The 17,405-nt window shown below is 42.1% G+C and overlaps 1 protein-coding gene across 1 annotated transcript; it reads left to right on the top strand.

Moving 5' to 3' along the window:
• Window positions 1–16: 16 nt before the first annotated feature.
• On the top strand, window positions 17–17,405 carry LOC311000294 (AP-2 complex subunit mu-A). The gene is made up of 11 exons (XM_083990972.1): window positions 17–178; window positions 1,675–1,796; window positions 6,053–6,318; window positions 9,859–9,953; window positions 10,938–11,073; window positions 11,703–11,847; window positions 13,381–13,500; window positions 13,722–13,857; window positions 14,660–14,757; window positions 14,970–15,081; window positions 17,015–17,405. Exons 2-11 carry the CDS (start codon window positions 1,723–1,725, stop codon window positions 17,147–17,149), a joined length of 1,317 nt encoding a protein of 438 aa, XP_083847098.1. The 5' UTR covers window positions 17–178; window positions 1,675–1,722; the 3' UTR covers window positions 17,150–17,405.

Below are 17,405 nucleotides of genomic sequence, written 5' to 3'. Positions count from 1 at the left end.
TCCTGTCACAGCGGAGCGCCGTGCGTAAGGACGGCGGGTCAGCTGACAGCTCGCAGAGGACCGGGAGGAAGCAGCGGAATTAGCGGCTGTGTGGACCGGGAACATACAGGACCCTGACACAGGCTGCATCCGAGGCCGAGCGGGGACCGAAGACCGGGGGCGTCCGTGAGAGAACAAGGTTAGCTTCACTCGCGTCGAGATGGTTGAAGTGTTTAACGTCAACATTTATTCTAGATGAGACGCGTTAACCCGTTACGGAAAACGCCGGTGAAACGGTTTCTGTCGCGAGCGGTGCTAATATTAGCAACGTTAGCCTTCGCTCCGCTGGCTAACGTGAAGTTAGCAGCAGCAGCTAGCATGAAAACGGAAAAAGGAGATTTTTATCTTCAAAATAAAAGCTTGGAGTATCATATTTCGGTACATGGTTTTACAAGTACACATAATTGAGGGCACTTGGTGCAAGATTTTGACATTATTGATTCGTAAATTAGCGATAATTATTAATAGTTAGTGTTCAAGGGTCGTAAGACTGAGTGGTTTTCTTTTCACCGGAAGTCCGTTATAAAACTGCGCACGGCTTGACGCTGGTTCGCTGATCATCGCCGCCAGCTAGCCTACCTACCTACCGTCGTAAGCTAAATTAGCTAGCGACCTCTCAGTCGGTGTATTCCCCATCACTTTGATCATAGCTGAAGGTCAAGCCTCCATCGATGCTGTAGCCACTTAAGACTGAAGAAAAACGAAGCGTTTCAGGCGAACCGATTGTGGAGCAAATGAGAAAATATGAAAAATGTATGAACGTTAGGAAACGGCCCGAGCGAGCAGACATCTTGACTTCGGCCAATAAAAGGGCGATTGGACCCGTTCAGGTCTTGAACACGATTTACTCGGTTGCAACTCACTGATGTCTTAACTGGGGGAAGATTTTTGCTAATCTTGGCCTTATATTAGTGTCGTGTGCTGCATCGGACCTCCGTGTGTTCAAGTTGTCTTCGAGGAAATCTCCAGCGTGTCCTTCATTCCCTGGCTCCCAGAAGCGTCATTCTTGAATGAAGGCAAATTCCTATGATATGGCGATTCATACCATAGATGAATCAACTATTAGACAATATAGCGTTGTATCTTAATTGTTTCTTTTTGTTGTTAGGTTTTATTTTTTAGTGGGAATCATATTTTGTCTAATCAGATCCAGTCAGTATCTGGTAGTAAAATCTAACCCAGTAAAAGCAACAGATTTTTTTTTTTAGATGGCAACCTGGTGACACCCTGCTTCAAACTGGTGGCTGCTAATCTGCTGTTAATCTTACTTTCCAAGGAAACAAGGAATTTACTGTGTTGGGAGTGGTGATTGTGCACCCGTTTTAGCCTACACCGTGTTGGCTTTGATGCATGTATGTGTATATATCCACATGCATGAAACAATAATGAGTCACCACAGTGAGGCAGCTGCAGGGTTTATTCTACTGGCAATAGAGTGATTGTGTATGTCTGAGTGAGAGAGAGGGAGGGAGGGGGGTGGGGGGGCCTGACAGAAAAAGCGGATGTGAAGGACAAATGCTTCCCTGTGCTGTTGGTCACTCCATCACTTCTCACTGCTTTCACTTCTCTGTCACCCTCTCTTCCTTTCCCCGCTTCCTTCCTGCGATCTCTTGCTCCATTTCTATCTCTTCCCAGGCGGGGTTTGGTTTCACCATGGCCAGTTGGGACTGAGAAGCAGCCACAATGATTGGAGGTCTGTTCATCTACAACCACAAGGGGGAGGTCCTCATCTCACGAGTCTACCGAGATGACATCGGGTACGTTTTAACAGGAGGAAAGCTGCTGTAAAAAAAAAATTTGGGGGGGGGGGGGCAGTGGTCACAGTGAGACCGTTCTGATCCTGTGTGGGTTGGACAGGTTGGGGTTGATCCTGAAGGGATGAGAAAGGATTATGTCCCTCTTCCTAGATAAGAAGTTCACATTTGTGTTGTTTTGTTACCTTGTGTGTTCATGGAAAAAGAACAAAAAAAAACAAAGATAGGATTTAGTACGCTGTTGCTAACTGTCAGGATTTTGTGTTATTAGAATAAAACGTATAAATGCAAAAGTAATATTTGCAGATTCTCTTGGAATGACACAATACAAGTGGCCACAAAAGCCAGGCAAAATGATGCCCTCTTTCATTCCTTTACCATGTTGTGTGAGGTAATGATTTGGCTCCCTTGTGCTCATCAAACCACACCTATGTAAAAGATCAGGTGCAGTCATTTGGAAAGATCGCACAAACTGACCTCAGTGTTGATACAAGGCAAGTTAGTAATTGTAACCATATGGAGCAGAGGCACTGACGGGATTAATTTCTATCCATGGGATCACTAGCTACACCTCTTAATTTTCTGGATTATGTATTGGAATGGCAGTGACGAAATGCTTTAACCACAGTAACGTCAGTTCAGCAGCATATTTTGGTTGTTGTTACCCACCCACCCATTTATTTTAAAAGCACATTTTTTTCTTAAATCTGTTCATTTAGTTTTTATCAGCAGTCCCAGGGCAGGTTGTTGACAAAATTCATTATTGTAGATTAAAAACAAAATAAAAACAAGTGTGGCTGATGGCAGACTAAGACATGAAACCCATCATTTGCGAGTCCTCCGTCATTGCCGCACTGGATTCATTCATTCACATTGTAACATTCACGAAAACCAGAGTGCCCCCACCTCTATTGCATTATTGGACCTGAAACTTATCATTAATGGGTAAGTGAGCATGTCTCCTGTCTTTGACAGTTAATCAAAATCCTTTTTCACGATGGTCTTTGCTTTTAAAGAAACAATTACAACCCTTAACATATTGTGTATTAGAGCCATGATGTGAGGTTTGACAGTAATTGCCTGGGTAGAAGTAACATGAAAACAATCAGTGTGTTGTAATGGCTAAACACAGCTGAGATAGGAACCTTTACATCGCCGCTGAAAGCTGGTGAGAAGGAAATCGTTTTCCCTGTGTAAGATGGATGACAAAAACAAGGCTGAGTCATATCCAGAGTAGACTGTGTTCTAGCCATGTTGCAACAACTGTGCGTCAAGGTTTTTGAACTTTTCATATATATATATATAAATCGGATTAAAGGCTACATGCACACTGACTCCTGTGTGTCAAATGGCATGTTACAGGCGGGAACGTCAGCATTGTGGCTAGAGGAATATAATGCATATTTTGAAAATCTGACTTTTGTATTGTCTGTCTTTCTTCCTTCCTTTCTTCCTCACTTGTTTGTTTGTGATACACTGTCGCTGTGTTGTGTAGTTATCAGGTCTCCATGCTTGCATCCAATTCTCACCCTCTGTTTTGCATAAGCCCAGACAGGAAGTTTGTCAGAACAGATGCCAGTCCACTTGCATTGTAGATTCACACGGGTAGAAACAGATTTGCCTAGTGCTCGTGTCCCTTACATGGGGCCTTATCGGCTATGCTGGGTCAGTATTTCTCAGGCAAAGCCTCAAAGACTTTTTTTTAAAACCTTTTATCTCAACGTTTTTGCTGTAGTAGTAAGAATACATGCACAGTGAAGACAATGGGAAGGAACAGGATAGCTGGATATCGGAGCTGCTGAGTGTGACATGTTGCGTCAGCACACCGAGACCTTGTTAAGAGTCTGTTTTGAATTGGATGTGTGCAGCATCTGCAGGTTTGTTTAGATGACATGAAAAAACTTGTGTGCACGAGGATCCCTTCCATCTTTTGTCCTGTCTCTTGTGGTCGCTTAATTTTTAATCATCGCTCCTTTTGTGTCGAACAGGAGCACAAATGGCAGAACAGCTGCTTGCCTCTGCCTCCTCAGATGCAGCACAATGTGTACAACAGTGCAGCAATGAATAGTTGATTTCCCCTAAAAAAACACATAGGACTATTCCTGAGACCGTTTTCATATTGTGTTCAATGGAAAAATAAGAAAAACCGTATGTTTGGGTCATTTTGTTTACATCACCAGAATCAGTTGCGTTTGTTGAGCCTCCCTGTTGCTGCAGCAGTGCAGAGTAAACCCGACATTATATTGCTCTAACGTCTGCAGTATATTTGCAGTGACATTGTCTTAACAGCTATGATTTGCACATTTAGGGCCTGAAATGAAAATTCACCCACTTGAAATAGCCGTTCCAGAGAGGTATAAATGAATAACTCGACACGAGCTAATGCTGCTAACCTTTCCTCAGCATTTTCGATTACAAACACAGCGCCATGATAAACACCATGTTACTCACTCTGTCTGTGTACATGATGCACGAAAATGTCTCTTGTGCATTTTTGTCTCTTTCCTCCCCTTTTTACTTCATCCTTGTTTCCTCTTTATTCTCTGTATCACCATTTTCCTCCATCTGTCCATCTTGGCCCCTGTAGGAATAGGTAAGAGACGTTCCAACGTATCAAGCATGACCCTTCCCTCTCATGGCCACCGATCAATGACCCCCCTCTGAAACCCTGAAGTGCATGCCCATTGATTCCACAGTCAACTTCCTCTGAGCATGAGTCACCTGTCATGACATTACAGCCTTAAATAAGCCCCCAGCTACTGAAATCCAACTGCCAGCCAATCGGAGCCAAACAATTCAGCCACTACCAGAAAACTGAATACTATTGCTCTCACTATCAGCTCTACCCAATGCCTAAGCATGTAGTCTGAGCATGGAATATGACTGATAATTTAGTCTGCTCATCTTTTATTTACACCGTGACTTCTCTCATAGAAATTGAGAGATGTTTTTAGAACGTTTAAGGTTCATTTTTTTTAGGTCTCATTTGTAGAAGTGGTCCTTTAAACTGGACCAACGAAATGCTGTTCAGTCCCAAAGAAAGTCAAAGCATTTTTCATTGTTTTTTTTTTTGTTTTTTTTAAGGCGCTCATACTTGTTAGTTTGTCAAATAGCAGCAGCTTAATGGGCGAGGCAGACATCATGGCAGCCTCCTCGACTGACATATTGAACCTTTGCCCCATTGCTCATTCAGAATCAACCACGCTGAGTTGCTAAACTTGCAAACATGGATGTTAATGTTTTGCAGACGTTGCATTTTCCAACATGTTATGTCAACAAACGAGGCTGCCAGCTGTATGCATCTGGTCCATTTGTTTTTCATATTACCATTCAAAAATAGGAAAAATAAGTTCTACATCAGTGTTGGTGATGACTGAAAAATGTCCGTAGAGGTTTGGTTTGTTGTTTGTAACACTGAATGAATGAATAAGCTATCAAGAGTTCTACTTTCAGCTCTGAGGTTAGTCGCAGGTATACATCTTAAAGGACAGATGCATAGTTGTTTAGATTTTGGTAAGTTTGCACTTGGCAGGAATTAAACCTGGAGATGTTCTCAGGCATTACTCAGTAGGATTTGGTATTCCTGTCAGGGCGTGTTGCATCCTCTGCACTAAGCTCTGTTATTTATACATCCACATTAATCAGGGCTCAGTTTCCCCATATCATCATGGCAATAAGCTAAGGTATACCTTGTCTGTTTGTTTTCAATAGAGCACACATTCAGATGTAATTTAAATTGCCTTTATCTCTTAAAAGATAGACAAAGACATCCAAATGATGATCACGATTTAGAAACATCTTTAGAAATCTTTAGTTCCCATGGGGTCCAGTTAATTATGATGCTGTTGCCTGTGTGTCAACCTAAACATTTCTTTCTTCCTCTTTGTAATTATCATGATTTACACAAAACAACCCCCCTTTTCTCTTTTTTAAATGCACCAAGGAGAGGTGTCCTTTTCTAGCGGGTTAGCAAATGTTTTGGTAATTGCTCATTCCTTGAAATAAGATCTGAAGGGTTTATTTATTTATTGTGAGTCCAGTACAGAAGGTGGTTTAAAACGTTATTATTAAGTTATTCTGCAGCATTTTCACATGATGTCACAGGGTGGTAAAGTGTTGACAACAACAACAATAATACTTGTGTAAATACCTGGACTAACTCTTTGAATTTTCTTTTCTCTTGCTTTTCCCCCCCGTCTCTCTCTCTCTCTCTCTCTCTCTCTCTCTCTCTCTCTCTCTCCTCCTTCCTCCCATCCCAGGCGTAATGCAGTGGATGCGTTCCGCGTGAACGTGATCCACGCTCGGCAGCAGGTTAGATCCCCCGTAACCAACATCGCCCGTACCAGCTTCTTCCACGTCAAGCGTTCCAACATCTGGTTGGCGGCGGTCACCAAGCAGAATGTCAACGCCGCCATGGTGTTCGAGTTCCTTTACAAGATGTGTGACGTCATGACGGCCTACTTTGGCAAGATCAGCGAGGAGAACATCAAGAACAACTTTGTGCTCATCTACGAGCTGCTGGATGGTAGGAGACGATGTTACACATTCTTCTGGTTTCATAAATTAGTTTAGTTTAGTTTAGTTTAGTTTAGTTTATTATTGTACAATACCAATACCACAATGTACAATACCATTAACTCTTTCACTGCCAAAGACGAGTTATCTCGTCTTAGCGAATCCAAGCGTAGTCTGCCAAAGACGAGATAACTCGTCTTAGCGTTTTTTTAATGGCAACGCCATGTTGAATGTCTTGCCCTACTCCTCTGTGAAGATCAGACTTGTATCATCAAAATAAAGTGCAGAAAAACACATTTGGATTGAGAGATATAAAAAATATAGCGTGTTTCTCCCCCCTCACGGAGCGGAGCGGGTGTCTGACTGCAGCGGCGCCGCTCCGTGACTCTGGCCGCCGGTGAGAGCTTCGGGGGCGGCGGCGGGGCTCATGGCGGCTCGGCAGCTCGTTGAAGCTCCGTGCAGCTCCGTGATACAACGCACACACGTTAGTAACAACAACCCCGTTGATTGCTCGTCGTTAGTCGTCAAGAGCGTTTGGAAAGTCGCCAGATTTTGCGAGAAATCACTCAGATAGCAGCTTGAAAATCCCCGATCTAGTGTGGATGAGGAACGGACGGCGCCGGCGGCGAACGTGACGAGAGGTAAAGATGGTGGGAGTGCCTGTTGTGAGCAGACTGTCTGTGGCTGTGAGTTCAGGGGGCGTCAGCCAGAGCTGTAGGCTGTGTGTAGGTGTGTGTGTGTAGATGTGTGTGAGAGACAGAGAGAGTGAGTGAGACCGCTGCCTGCTGACCAGAGGAAGCTGGATCTGATCTAAAGCGCCGTGTTTCGGCTACAAAAACCTGTCGAACTGATCCGCGCACACGCGCGCGCACACACACACACACACACAGACACACACGCACGCACACACACACGCACACGTACATGCACACGCACACGTCACGTACGCACACACACAAAAAAAAAGGAAAGAAAAAGTTGTAACTCAAAGAAAAGAAGGAAAAAAGGCTGCAGTAGTGTGTGTCAGTAGCTAAATATTTTGTCTGTTGTCATCAAAAGTCATTTGTCAGTGTTGATTTAGTTGTTGTTTACAAGAGAACAACTGTACAGATGTTGAGGCATCACTAAAGCAAAATAAAAAGGAGCCAATTTTACTGGTTCACCTGAAAATGACAGCCGACACAAAAACCTCTTTTTCTCAAGATTTTGGTGCCAAAATGGCATTTTGGGCTAAACTAACCTATATTCAATCGCAAATTTCACAAGACTGGAACAAGATAGAAACAAACAGTTTTTTTTGCTGGAAACTAGAGACCCTCATCTTTCCTTTGATGGGTTGAATGTGTATGTAGTAACAGTACATAATATATGGTGGGTCTACGGAAATCAGTCAAAAAGCTGGAAAAAGCCTGGCAAGCTGGAGGAAGCTGCTGTGAGAATGGCTGGCAGTCAAAGAGTTAATCAAGAACAGAGAAGAGATGGTTGTACCAGATTTAGCCACTATACCCAGGGGGCAAAATCCCAGTTTTTTGAAAAACGGACACGGAGCGTTGTAAAAGGTTTGACACCAGAAATGATCTCTAGGAACTTCAAGGATTAAAACCTGGGTGGACAACCCGGTCAACTAGCTGCTGGAAAGCTACAGGGGCCAAAACCCCTTTCTGGGGTCATTTTGCTGGCGAAATGATGTAAATGCAAATATTTAGGTACTACAATGGCATAAATAGTCATACAACTATTAAATTTGGCAGAGAGTATCTTGACACATAGGGGGAGGCATGAAAAAAAGATTCTGGGGTTTGTTGCAACTCGATTTTAAGATATCACCCTTAACATCCCAAAAAAGACCAAAAAAAGTACTGTTCGCCTGACAAATTCTCATGAAAATTATTATTTTTCAGCATTTTATGGAGAATATCTATGCTTAACATGTGTATATAGAACATTTCCTTAATTCATAAGCTTCCATTTGAGTCCAAGATAGCCTTTCTACTAGCTACTGGAAAGCTACAGGCTGTCTCCAAACAATCCAACACCTATTGTGAAAAACTACATGTTAACTGTCATGATCAGAAACCATTCTATTTCTGGTCTCCCCAAAGTGAACAGATAGATAGAGAAGACCGTTGGCCACAGCAAGTGGGGCTTTTGAGATAGAAAGGCTGTCTTGGACTCAAATGGAAGCTTATGAATTAAGGAAGTTTTCTATATACATGTTAAGCATAGATATTCTCCATAAAGTGCTGAAAAATAATAATTTTCATGAGAATTTGTCAGGTGAACAGTACTTTTTTTGGTCTTTTTTGGGATGTTGAGGGTGATATCTTAAAATCGAGTTGCAACAAACCCCAGAATCTTTTTTTCATGCCTCCCCCTATGTGTCAAGATACTCTCTGCCAAATTTTATAGTTGTATGACTATTTATGCCATTGTAGTACCTAAATATTTGCATTTACATCATTTCACCAGCAGAATGACCCAGGAAGAGGGGTTTTGGCCCCCGTAGCTTTCCAGCAGCTAGTTGACCAGGTTGTCCACCCAGGTTTTAATCCTTGAAGTTCCTAGATATCATTTCTGGTGTCAAACCTTTTACAACGCTCCGTGTCCGTTTTTTTGCTTTGCCCCCTGGGTACTAGGGCTAATTTCCATCTGTAGTCCCAACATAAAACTCACAATACAATCACAATAAAATACAGTTTACAGAAAAATACAGATCACAGTAAAATACAGGAGAAACCCAAGACATAGAACAACACATGGACGGCACAGAGGCAACACACACACCGCCGCCCAGTAGCCACATGGACAACAGGGGGACAACATTGAAAACACAGACTTACATCTCCTCATTCAGAATAGAGGAACACAGAACACCAAAAAAAAATAGTAGGCAAAGTGCAACGTGCCCATAGCAGCAGGATGTTGACCGTCATACACTATGTGTGGTGGACATATCAGTACAGTAGCTGTGTAGTTGACAAAGTGCAAAGTGCTCATAGCAGCATTGTTATTCACAGTATTGATAGTAATAAATAAAGTGGTAATAAGTAAAACATGAAAGTGGCAACAGTGGCAGATGTAATACCAACGATGGTAGTTCTCAGTTACAAAAAATAAAAAGTTACCAACTATGGTAATGTGACGGGTATATCTATGGATATCAGAAGAAAACAGAGACAAAAAAATATGATAAGATGAGCCAAAAAAGAGAGAAAATGTGATGAATGGGACAGTTTCTTGCAGAAACGTTTCTGGCATGCGAACATCAGATTGTCCACTTCGAATGAACTCTAAGTCTTTAACAGTTAGTTATTCCGTACTAAACAGTGAAGTAGCAGCAGATCTGTGTCTAGTGTGAATCAGGAATAAACCTGCTGCAATAATCTGGTTTGAGTTGGTGAAATGCTGGTGGAAAGTGGCTTCATTTCAGCCTCGTATTAATGTGATGTGTCACTCCGAGTTTGTTCTCTCCACAGCTACTTGTCCTAGTTTCTTCTCTCACTCGTCTTATCTCTTACTGACAGTTATCGGGTTGTGTTTGTTCATACAGAGATCCTGGACTTTGGCTACCCCCAGAACTCAGAGACCGGAGCTCTGAAGACCTTCATCACCCAGCAGGGCATTAAGGGACAGGTCAGTGCAATAGTGGAACTGTTACAGACTGAGGTTATACACCCAGTTAAACTAATGTCATGCAATAACCATTCCTGCAGTAAATGTTGAGTTTATGGTGAAATTGCATTATACTGCAATTTATATGGACCATTTATATCACTGAGGATAAACTACACACAGTATTAGAAACACCTGGAAGAAGCACAAGTGATAGATGCCTTGTTTTACTGAGATGATTTGATATTAATTGTCTCATTTGTTGTTTATTGTGCTCCACTACACTTTGAGTACTAGCTGTCAGAAACACTCAACATTACACAACACTGGAATCATTTCCTTGATGCAAAGTAACTGCAGGTGCAACACATGGTTACTAAGAGTGTCTAGTCTCTTTCATATACTGTACAACACTGGAGATAGAAAATGTTGAATTGAAATGACTGAAGACCTCTTTTATCACTATTAAGCCCTTTTCACACAGGACGCAGTGAGCGCAGGCTGCACACAGCTTAGCTTATCATTCATTGTGTATGTGTTGCGCAGCGCAGAAGTCGACATAGGCATAGGGAGAAAGAAACACTTCCTGACCCAGCAACACACATGTGATTTGCTCCAGGGTCCTGGTGCGCTCTTGTGCTGCACCCATGGAAAACACAGCGTCCGATGTGAAAAGGGCTTTACAGTAGTATGCAGGAAAATATAGAAATAGGATTTGGGGAGTGTTTATTTATTTTATGACAAGATAAACTGGTTTTATTGGCATTTTTCTGGTTTATGTATAAATATGTTTGGTCATTGTGTGTTATCAACGTTTTTTCTGTTTCTTTTCTCATTCTCTCCTCAAACTGCCATCTTGGAAACTTCAGCATCAGGTAATACACAACACTGAGATTCTAGCATGGGAAATGAATATTGACTCATGTGCCTGTAGTGCTAATCACCCTGTCAACTCTGCCTGGCCTCTCTTTTTGTCAACGGTGATACAGTTTCTCTCTCTCTCCCTCTCTCTCTCAGACAAAAGAGGAGCAGTCTCAGATCACCAGCCAGGTGACGGGGCAGATCGGCTGGCGTCGTGAGGGCATCAAGTATCGCCGCAATGAGCTTTTCCTGGACGTACTGGAGAGTGTCAACCTGCTCATGTCACCGCAAGGTCTGTTTAAATGTGTTAACTACTAGTTTGGAGACATTTTATCATTATGTTCAGAGCTTAATAACCTTAATAAATATCTAGTAGATCTGGTGAGTCTGAGCATGGAACAATTACACTGAGATCTAGTGCTTCCACACCCTTTCCATCAAAGATTAAGTCACTTTACTAACATCTCTGGGGTTTTGATAACATCACGCAATATTGTCCAATTGCAAATAATCAAGTTTCTATTTTTTACAAGCAATTTGAGTATTAAAATCGAGCTCTTTGAGTCATTCTTGCCCCTGGAAACATTAGTTGACAAAACAGTCTCACTCTCACCACAGTCCATTTAGTGGATTTTCTGGTGCTTTAGATCATATCACACATCTTGCCCAGCAGATGGAGTTGGAGGGAGTTTACAGTTTCAGCTTCTTGTGGAAAAAATGATGTTCTTCGCAGTCAAGAATAATTCCCAATAGAGGGTTTTTAAAGCCCGTGTTAAAAAGGACAACTCTTAAACAGATTTTGCTGTTGAATGCCATAACAAAAGCATCATTGCTCTTAAATGTACATCTGGATCTTCATGTTTTCAAGGCTGTAGAGCATAAATGGAAACTGAATGTTTTCTTTCTCCGTCTCCCATCCAGGCCAGGTCCTGAGCGCCCACGTGTCGGGCCGAGTAGTGATGAAGAGCTACCTGAGCGGGATGCCCGAGTGTAAATTTGGCATGAACGACAAGATCGTTATTGATAAGCAGGGCAAGGGAGGAGCATCCGATGACGCGGGGAAGAGGTGAGCGACTCAGCAAAGAAGGCGTAGCAGTCGGCGAGCTAAAGCTAAAATCAACCATGTTTTGACTAAAATTTGAAAAATGCATTTTTAGTTTCTCTGTTGAGAGCAGTGCTTTATACTATAAAAAAAAAAAAAATAAATAAAAATAACTTGTAATTTCACGAAAATGAGGATTTTCTGTTATATTGTAAATTTCAATTTTCCTTTATTGCCATCGAGCAACGAAGCACAACGAAATATAGGTGAATCTCTCCCTAATCATTTTAAAAAGGATAAAATAAATATACAAAGAGTAATTTAAGATATATATTCATTATGTAATAATGCAATAAATGTTCACCTCATTTTGTGATGGAATTGTTGAACGCAATTGGTAATGGGCCTTGTCGCATTTTGTTATAAGTTGTTACATATTGCATTAGTTACAAAATACAAGTGTTGCACTTTTTTTTATATAGAAAATGTAATCATTTTGTGCAAAATGTAACATTAACGTTTATTACAGGATGCGGCAAAGTTTGTTACGTATTGCGTTCAAGAATTTTATTACAAAATGTGGCAGATTTTACAAAATATTACATCATGAGGTGAAATTAATTACATTATTACAAAATGCGGCCTCAATACAGGCCTCAATTAAATGAATTATTAGAAAAAAACAATTTATTTTGTAAAATAGAAATGAAATGTTTTGTGTTTGTTCCTCTGGTGATAATATGACAGTAAAAAAAAAAAAAAAAGAGAGCAGTGCTTTATACCCTGATGAATGAAATTGATTACACCACCTTGTCTGTTAGCCCCCTGTCTGTTTGAGTGTTGTCTTGTTTTTACAACAAGACAGGCTTTACAATTTATTTTTAATTTTTCTTTCCTTTGGATGCATCTCTCCTTTCTTTCCCTCTCTTTCTTTTCTATGTGCTGTACCTCAGTGATTTAGGGGGAGGAAGGTACTGTACTGACAAGAGTCCTCACCCTTTGCCAACTCAACACACACACACACACACACCTACACCTACACCTACACACACACCTGTCTTGTCTAAGCCCTTTAGCACATTAAGAACCTAAACACCTCAACATCCCAGTCACTGTTTCTCACCACATGCTCAGAACAAACCACTCGGTATCAACACCTTGTTTCCCTTTTTTGTTAGAATTCTTAGTTTGTTTCGTTTCCTCTCACCCGCCTGCTTGACTTTTAACCCCTTCCCCCCCACACACCTAACACAGATTGTGTTCATTCTTCTTTTCTTTTTTTCATTTTTCCTTTATTTGTTTTTATGTTTTTGTTATTGAAGTGTAGCAACATTAACCTCAACCGGGCTCATGTCTTGCTACTAGCAGTCAGTTGTGTTCCTACATACACTCATATGTTGATGTTCCTTTTTTTAACCATGGACATGAATTTAGGGAGAGTAGTAGTTTTATCGTCTAAAGACTGAGTATCATGATTTATTTATTTTTAAATATTTGATTAATAGCAAACAGGAGGACTAACACGCTCTCTTTTTGATGTGTTTTCTGTCCTGGCAGCGGGAAGCAGTCCATAGCCATCGACGACTGCACTTTCCATCAATGTGTGCGCCTCAGTAAGTTTGACTCGGAACGTAGCATCAGCTTCATCCCCCCCGATGGAGAGTATGAGCTCATGAGGTCAGTGGATGGACGTTTGAAATCTTGTCATAATGTGACAGAAAAGAGCCTGAGGTTTCGCAGCATGTTAGACACTTTGGTCATATTTAAACATTGTGATAAGGATCATTCTACCTTGAATTAATGTTAAATTTTGTGAAATTACTGATGAACACTGCCTGTTGTTGCTTTGTAAACTGCCTTCATTTTGCAATTATCTTTCCTCCTCTTCCATCTTGCAGGTATCGCACCACTAAGGACATCATCCTGCCGTTCAGGGTCATCCCTCTGGTCCGAGAGGTGGGTCGCACTAAACTGGAGGTCAAGGTGGTCATCAAATCCAACTTCAAACCCTCGCTGCTGGCTCAGAAGATCGAGGTAAGATCGGTGCAAACTGCCCTAACGCGGCCAAAAACAAAACTTAAAGGGATAGTTCAACATTTTGGCAAATTGGCCCATTGCTTTAATCCCTATAGTCATAGCAGTAGGTTCGTTACCTTTAATTGTCGGTGCAAGCTATTTTTAGAACGGCGGAGCAGAGCGGCAGGTTGCTCAGAGCTACGCTATGGAGGCTAAGGGAATTTCTTGGTTTCCCTCATCAAACTCATCAAATACACAATCCAACAACTCCAAAAGGCTGTCGTGGACAAGTTGTGAGCTGCACATTCACCACGCTATGAGATATTAACGGAACGTTACCAGACAGAGTTGTTTTAGAGGGAAATTCATGCAAAACTGCTGATGCGCGTTGCGTTCAGGGACAGTTTTTCAGCATGCAGACTCTGTATTTACCCTGTATTTACCTCGACAACGGCTCCGTTTCATAACATTCCATTATTATCTCATAGCGTGGTGAATGTGCAGGTCACAACTTGTCCACGAAAGCGTTTTGGAGTTGTTGGGTTATGTATTTGATGAGTTTGATGAGGGAAACCAAGAAATCCCATTAGCCTCCATAGCGTAGCTCCGAGCAGCTCGCCGCTCCGCGCCTCCGTTCTAAAAATAGCTTACACCGACAATTAAAGGTAATTAACCTACTGCTATGACTATAGCGATTAAAGCAATGGGCCAATTTGCCAAAATGTTGAACTATCCCTTTAACTTAACAAATATGTGTTAAATGTGCAGATATTACGTTCACATTACAATGGTTCATTTATCGCCATTGTCAACTACACAGGTGCGCATTCCAACACCCCTCAACACCAGCGGCGTGCAGGTGATTTGTATGAAGGGAAAAGCCAAGTACAAGGCCAGTGAGAACGCCATCGTGTGGAAGTGAGTCGTAGCTCTGCCCGTACATCACGTGATGCAAGCAAACTGCTCTTTCATGCCACCTGTGTTGAGTGAATGATTAACTACCTCTTCTCTCATGCCTGTTTGTTTAACTTCCTCCTCTCACAGCCTGTCCTCTTCTTTTCTAAACCTTTTTATTTTATTAGTTTCTGTGCAACACTCATAAAGCCTACTGTGTTTGTGTGTGTGTGTAGGATCAAACGCATGGCTGGGATGAAAGAGTCTCAGATCAGCGCTGAGATCGAGCTGCTGCCCACCAACGATAAGAAGAAATGGGCCCGGCCTCCCATCTCTATGAACTTTGAGGTGAGAATACATTCATACTTTACTCTCTCCCTCCCCCTTCATTCATTCAGTCACGTGTTATATTGAAGACATGGTCTGTTTGACTTCATCTACAATCCAGAGCTCACCTGTGTGTGAAACCTGTGTCCAGCAGCGTGGACGTTGTTTGCTGAATGCATAGCTGAACCGAACTTTGTTCAGAGTTGGCAGCCAGACAAGTGGACTATTGATCAAATGCAATCCCTAGTGTCGGTCAAATCCCGACGTATCACCGATGCCTCATACGCACACTTCCTATTTCACAGCAGACACCGCAGCCTTCATTTCATTTTGATATTGCCCCCCTTACAACGCGTAACCTCCCATCTGTAAAACCCATCCCCTGGCTAACGGATGAGATACGCTGCCTCAGACGCAAATGCCGCCAATCTGAGCGACGGTGGAAATCCACGAACCTTCAATCAATCAATCAATCAATCAGGCTTTATTTGTATAGCACTTTTCATGCCCATGGCAGCTCAAAGTGCTTTACATGTTAAAAACAAGCAATATAGGGGACACATATTGGGAGACATACATAGATTCGCAAACACATACACATTCACACAATAATTTTAGAACATTGGATTTTATCGGGGAAACGCTATCTAATACTCACTCATTTGCAGTGGGGAAAACACTAGATAAAATGAAGTAAAATAAGTAAAATTGAGAAGACGAGAAAGACACTAGGTAAAATGAAATAAGATAGATAGAATGAGAAGATAAGAGAGATACTAGATCAAATGAGGTAAAATAGATAAAAAGAGAAGACCAGAAGGTAAGAATAAGCAGGTGTAGTGGGATAAAATAGAGAAAAGAATGGGTGAATTAAGATAGAATAAAAAAGATAATAATAGTAAACAAATAAATAAGAAAATAAGATAAATTAAATTAAATGCATGTTTCAAAATAATAGAAATAGTACGAATCAGTTAAAAGCAAGGCTAAAACCTTCAGGTGCACCGTTTGTTTCTACAGGAGCTATTGAGGGGAACTCAACAATAGTGTAAAGAAGGCAAGGGCCGCCTACTTTGCAACCCTTATCAAAACTAGTAGGCGAAACCCAAGGGTCCTTTTCCAAACCATAAGTACAATCGTCAGCCCCCCTCTCCCTGTAGTCCCAATTGCATCCAACCAGGACTGCAATGATTTCCTAGACAAACACATCAAACCCCTATCCCGCACCTGCTTCTTCCACCTCAGAAATATTGCTCAGAACCATGGTATCACACTCAGAACTCGAACTGGCCGTCCACGAACTGATGCACGTCAACTCGCTCACAGAAGTCCTGCCATATCACACCTATCCTCCGCGCCCTACATTGGCTCCCCATAGCTTCCAGATTCCAATTTTAAAAATTCTGGTAACCACCTTCAATGCCCTGCATGGGTCTGCCCCGGCCTACATCTCTGACCTCCTCCAGCCCTAGTCCACTAGCCGGTCCCTAAGGTCCTCTGACCAGGGGCTCCTCGCTCTTCCCCGGACCAACCTCAAAACAAAAGGGGACCGAGCCTTTCGTTCGGTGGCCCCCAGACTCTGGAACGCTCTTCCCCCCACACTTAAGAGCCTCTGCGTCGATTGAAGCTTTCAAGGCGCAGTTAAAAACCTACCTGTTTCGACAGGCCTTTGAACCGCATGGCACTTAATTACTGTTGTTGTTTTATTCTTTGCTGCTCTTCATCTATGTATATACTGCGTTGTCTTATTATTATGTTTCATGAAGCACTGACTCTGCTGCACTTGTTGTGTTGTTTTATTATGTTTTGTGAAGCACTTTGTGACTTTGTGCTGCGAAAAGTGCTATATAAATAAAGAATTATTATTATTATTATTATTATTATTATTATTATTATTATTATTATTTCCCAGCATGCTCTGACACGTCCTGACTCCTCCCTCTCGTCCCTGCAGGTTCCTTTTGCGCCGTCTGGTCTGAAGGTGCGCTACTTGAAGGTGTTTGAGTCCAAGCTCAACTACAGTGACCACGACGTCATCAAATGGGTGCGGTACATCGGCCGCTCCGGCATCTACGAAACTCGCTGCTAAAGTTCAACCCCTCCCCACCCCCCCACCCCCCGCCCCCTCTTACCACCAGGCAGCGATCTACCCACTTCTCCTCCTTCCATCTATCCTGTTAAGATTTTTTTCTTCTTCTCCCTCGTCCTACTTTGTCTCTCTTTCTCGCTCCTTCCTCCCCGCGACCCTTATAGCTTCTCTCATACATCCCCCTCCCACCACCCTCACCCCTTCCTAACTAGGTGTTGGAGATTGAAAATTTACATCATAAAAAAAAAAAAGTAAA

The sequence above is a fragment of the Trachurus trachurus genome (assembly GCF_905171665.1).
Source record: "Trachurus trachurus genome assembly, chromosome: 17".
Taxonomy (NCBI): Eukaryota; Metazoa; Chordata; class Actinopteri; order Carangiformes; family Carangidae; genus Trachurus; species Trachurus trachurus.
Note: the sequence above shows the minus strand (reverse complement) of the source record. Positions and strands in the feature narration are given on the sequence as shown.